We start from the raw sequence: 4,914 nt of genomic DNA, 5'->3' as shown, positions 1-4,914 counted from the left end.
TTTTTTTTTTTTTTTTTTTCCTCCTCTCCTCTCCTCTTCTTCTTCTCGCGTGTCCTCTTCCAAAAAGGAGGGAGAGAGAGTTTGTCTTCATACTCTCCAAGCTCTGAAAACATTCAGCTGCGCGCTTTTGCTGGCGCTATACCTCACAAGGAGAAAAAGGGAAGAAGAAGAAGACGCGATTTTTTTTTTCTTCCTCCTCTCGCTCCTCTCTCCGGTGCGTGTGTGAGTGTGTGTGTAAAGAAAAGAAAAAAGAAAAAAGAAGCCCAGTTGGTGATTTTCTCCAAGACTTTTGCGCTGGAACTTGATAGTAGCTGCTACAGTGTGTGCTTCACCGATTGTTTTGTTGCTGCTGCTGCTGCTGCTGCTGCTGCTGCTGCTGCGGGCACGGTCTCACCAACCTGCTCCATCCTCCACTGAACAGTCCATGCTACCTCGGCTGGTTATTTTTGAGTCTTTAGCCCACCTTTTCCCATTGATGGGTGTGCTGGATGGCTGACTGTAAGCGCCCCTGGACTTGGCCTTTAAGCGCAAGGCAGCGACTCAGCTCGCCATCGCATCAGTTTTGAGAGAGAGAGAGAGCGAAAAAAAAAAAACGTGCTCCGGCAACGTCTCCAACAGCAATAAATCGACAGTTTTTCGGGAGACCCAAGAGTGGATTCAACGTAGGCTAGATTTGACTATTTTTTCCCCCTCTTCTTCCTTCTCTTCTGTGCGCGTGTGTGTGTGTGAGTGTGTGTGTCCGGCTGTTAATCACAGTTTTCCACCGAGACATTTTCTCCACCGCGACAGCAAAAACGGCAGACAAAAAGTTTCTTTACGTTGACTGATAGATATGGCAATGGTAGTGTGGAGAGGCTCCCAGGACGATGTGGCTGACACCCAAGGCACCCTTTCCTCGCAAACCCAAGGAGGACTATCTCTACCCACCCCTCAACCAGGCCAGTTGAATCTGACAGCCTCTCAGGTCGCCCCTCCGACCCCTCAGACTCCGGTCCAAGGACCCCCGAACAACACACAGTCCACGCCGACGAACCAGACGACGCAGCAGTCGGAGAAGCAGCCGCAGCACATCGAGTGCGTGGTGTGTGGGGATAAATCGAGTGGCAAACACTATGGCCAGTTTACTTGCGAGGGGTGCAAGAGCTTCTTCAAACGGAGCGTACGACGGAACCTCACTTACACATGCCGTGCCAACAGGAATTGTCCAATCGACCAACACCACCGCAATCAGTGTCAGTACTGCCGCCTCAAAAAATGCCTTAAAGTCGGCATGAGACGGGAAGGTATTGGGACTTTTTGTTTTCCTATTCGTGTATGTGTTTTGTGCGTCTACTACTATCCCCCCCTCCCCAAGACACGATATATGTATAAAAAGGAGAGGTAGTGGGGGGGTTTTATTCTGATCACCCTTCCCTTGTTGTGTAGCCCTTCTCTCCCGATTATTCCCTCCAAGGTTGTGCGGCTGGAGCTCGCCATGGAGCCGCTGCTGGTCGAGACGGATCTCTCCTTCGAGCTCCAGCGCATTCTCTCTCTCTCTCTCTCTCTGTCGCCCTGCCTTTTTTTTTCTCCCCCACCTCTCTCTTTATTTTCTAACAAATACGCTAAGGCTATACTGTATTTTATATTTAGACAAGGCTACCCGGGCGCTATTAGATGCATGTGTGCTTGAATAGATGGAACAGCCTCCTGCGCTATTATGGCGAGTGTCGAATTAAGAGATAGCGTGTTCCTGGCTGCACCTCCAGCATGTATCCCGCTCTTGTCTTGTTGTCTGTGGCTAAAGCTGGACCAAGCAGGGGCTCGGATCGTGCGTTTAAGAATCCCCCCCCCTCTCCGCCCGAATAAAACCGGGAGAATGTATTTGGATAAAATAGGGCCCTGCATGTGTGGGTAAAACGAGATGAATTGCTAAGTAGGTTAAGGGTTAAACATGCAAGGTCTCCCTTGCCCTCTTTGTGTTCCTTCACAGCCAGCTCATGTTGCTGTTGCTGAATAACATCATTTTAAAGCTAGACATGTGCAGGGCTTGTGTTCAATGTGTCTCAAAGCGCATCTCTACATGATTTGTCACACTCACAGCCTCGTTATTATCAAGGCAGCGTGTCTGTGTTAAAAGAAAAAAAAAAGCTGCTATAATATATATATATGTGTGTGTATGTGTGTGTGTTTTGATCCTATACAGTAAACACGCGCTGTGTTATTTATTATTATTATTGTTATTATTATTATTAATTTTAAAGCTGCACATTCTCTGCTTGTTTTTTAAAATGCTCTGTAATATTTCAGCTGCTCACAGTGACTGTGTGATGATTTGTAGAATTCAGGCTTCAATATCTGTAGTTTCTCTTTTTACTGCAGCCGTGCAAAGGGGACGGGTGCCACCCACACAGCCACACCACGGTCAGTTCGCCTTGACAAATGGAGACCCACTCCACTGCCATTCCTACTTATCCGGATATATCTCTCTTCTGTTGAGAGCGGAGCCCTACCCGACGTCCCGGTATGGCAGTCAGTGCATGCAGCCCAACAACATAATGGGCATCGAGAACATTTGTGAACTAGCAGCCAGGATGCTCTTCAGTGCCGTGGAGTGGGCCAGGAATATTCCCTTCTTTCCAGACCTTCAGATCACCGACCAGGTGGCTCTGCTGAGGTTGACGTGGAGTGAGTTATTTGTGCTCAACGCCGCGCAGTGCTCCATGCCCCTGCATGTGGCTCCTCTCCTGGCGGCGGCTGGCCTTCACGCCTCCCCCATGTCTGCGGACAGAGTGGTGGCCTTTATGGACCACATTAGGATCTTCCAAGAACAAGTGGAAAAGCTGAAAGCTTTGCACGTTGACTCTGCTGAATATAGCTGCTTAAAGGCAATTGTGCTCTTCACCACAGGTAAGACAATAGACTGGCACACTCAAGTTCAGTGTGTGTGAATGTCACTAACCTGCGCACTGACATCAGCTGAATCCACGCTGACCTAAATATAACTGCACTGGCTGGAGGCTATTGCTCGTATTAACACAACAGTCTACTTTAAACGCTCACCTATGCATGCTGCCTTCATGGTCAAGAGCTTTTGGATAGGCCTGGGGCTACTAAATTATATAAAAAAAAACACTTGATTAATCAAGTGATTTATCAGACACGGTCAGACTGGAAACTGTGGCATGACCACGCAAGAATAAAAAAATTTGGAGAATTAAATTGACAACAGACACAGATGACAGTGCAGCCTGAGTGAAACATTAGAAAATAATCTCCAGATAAACACAAGTCCACATTAATTGCCTTAAGCATCATAAAATCTCGCTCTTAGCACACTTTTGGAGAAGCAAATAGCCTGCAGATGAATTTCCACACTTGGATTTTTTTTCCAGCCATTTATCACTGTGTGTATACCCCACGTCTTGTTTGTAGGAAATGACAGATATAAATGATGTCAGGCTCCGAGGGGGAGGGGAATAGAAGAAGAAGAGAAAAAAAAAAAGAAAAAGAAAAAGAAAGAAAGACAAGCCTAATGTCCCATTTGCACACAGTAAAAGCAAAGCGCAGGTCTCAGCGTTCTGCTGTCATTTAGTGGACACACAATAAAAAAAATCCAAATAATAAAAACCAACATGTAGGAAGCCAATGCAACGCCCTGTAATTGCAAATATGCCGGTATATGTATATAGCAGCGCTGTGGCATATTTGAGCAGTGACAGGAGGGGCGGCTTTCATTTTTATTTGCAGAAATATTCTCTCCGCCTTGTAGGATTCAAGGCGTCTCTGGATTTGCTCCAGAACTGGGTCATGACCCGAACTTCGCCAGATATTTGGTTACATTAGCTGCACCATTAAAGACAAAAATAATAATAATAATAATAATAATAAAAGAAAGACAGAAGATATTTCAGGTTTCACTGTGTCTTTGAATTGATACCTGCGAGCCACCAGCCTGTGCGTTTAGCCTCAGCACCATTGTTCCTTTTATTTATTTAAAAAAAAAGAAAAGTCACATTTCAGGTCATTGAATTTTATTAATCAGCCTTTATGACTTAATTTGTCTCCTCCATACCTGAGTCCCGGAGGCTTGAACACGAGCTGCTGTGTGTGTTGGAGCTTGAATGACACGCCTTTTTGCTACTTTGGTGGTTTTGCTTGTTGTCATGCATAAACTTTACAAACTTAACCAATGCGCGTACAAGCGTTTTTGGCACATTATCAGCTGCCGCCCACATGCACCAGCATAGATAGTGATTATGCGTCTCTGATGGTATAGTATGACGGCAACTCCGTAGGCTATGGGCCCTTTTTTCCGAGCTAAATCTCTGCTCACTAAAGGTCAGTAGGTCTCCCATGTCTCTCCCTCCCTCCCCTCCTTTCCTTCCCCTCCTTTTCCTCCCTTCTCCTCCTCGCGCTGCCTCTGACTGGCCCATCACAGTCTCCAGCTATGAATATGCTTAATTATTTTTTTAAAATGCACTTTATCGGGAAGAAATTAAGAGTTAGGATGGCGGTGCAGGAGCAGGATGGAGGAGGAGGAGGAGAAGCTCCTGCTTTCCTCTGCAAGAAGTGTTTTTAAAAAAAACAACTGCCATAATTTTAAAATATAATATTACGAGTTGCCACTATTCTCTCTGTGTGTGTGCTGAGTGTGTGTGTGTGCGGGTTTTTAATGACAAGTTCTTAAATTATTCTCAACACATTGGCAAAAAAAAATAATCTAAAAACAAACCTCAAGCTATTTAAACTTCTTTAAATTTAGAGGCATTTTCTGGAATCATGCTTGATATTTTTTTGGTGTTTTACGCACTGACAGCTCATCAATTCTCGCTGTAATATATCAGCACAGTGGGGTGAAGAAGAAAGGGGGCTCCTAGTGAGAGAAACACATTAGGTTACACTTTATTAATGTTTATTTGCTTTCCCCCCTCCTCC

General features: G+C 45.4%; 1 protein-coding gene across 1 annotated transcript; it reads left to right on the top strand.

Moving 5' to 3' along the window:
- The first annotated feature begins 19 nt into the window (after positions 1-19).
- Positions 20-3,858, top strand: LOC103366473 (COUP transcription factor 2-like). The gene is made up of 2 exons (XM_008294215.1): positions 20-1,283; positions 2,359-3,858. Exons 1-2 carry the CDS (start codon positions 833-835, stop codon positions 2,925-2,927), a joined length of 1,020 nt encoding a protein of 339 aa, XP_008292437.1. The 5' UTR covers positions 20-832; the 3' UTR covers positions 2,928-3,858.
- Positions 3,859-4,914: the final 1,056 nt, after the last annotated feature.

The sequence above is a fragment of the Stegastes partitus genome, unplaced genomic scaffold, assembly GCF_000690725.1.
Source record: "Stegastes partitus isolate 25-593 unplaced genomic scaffold, Stegastes_partitus-1.0.2 Scaffold948, whole genome shotgun sequence".
In the NCBI taxonomy this organism is placed as follows: domain Eukaryota; kingdom Metazoa; phylum Chordata; class Actinopteri; family Pomacentridae; genus Stegastes; species Stegastes partitus.
This window is presented reverse-complemented; position numbering and strand designations above follow the sequence as displayed.

Bases quoted from the DNA above. Each gene is read 5' to 3' on its own strand.
- LOC103366473 (XM_008294215.1), top strand. From the start codon at position 833: ATGGCAATGGTAGTGTGGAGAGGCTCCCAGGACGATGTGGCTGACACC. The intron at 1,284-2,358 runs GTATTGGGACTT...TTTTTACTGCAG, and splicing joins AGTCGGCATGAGACGGGAAG to CCGTGCAAAGGGGACGGGTG.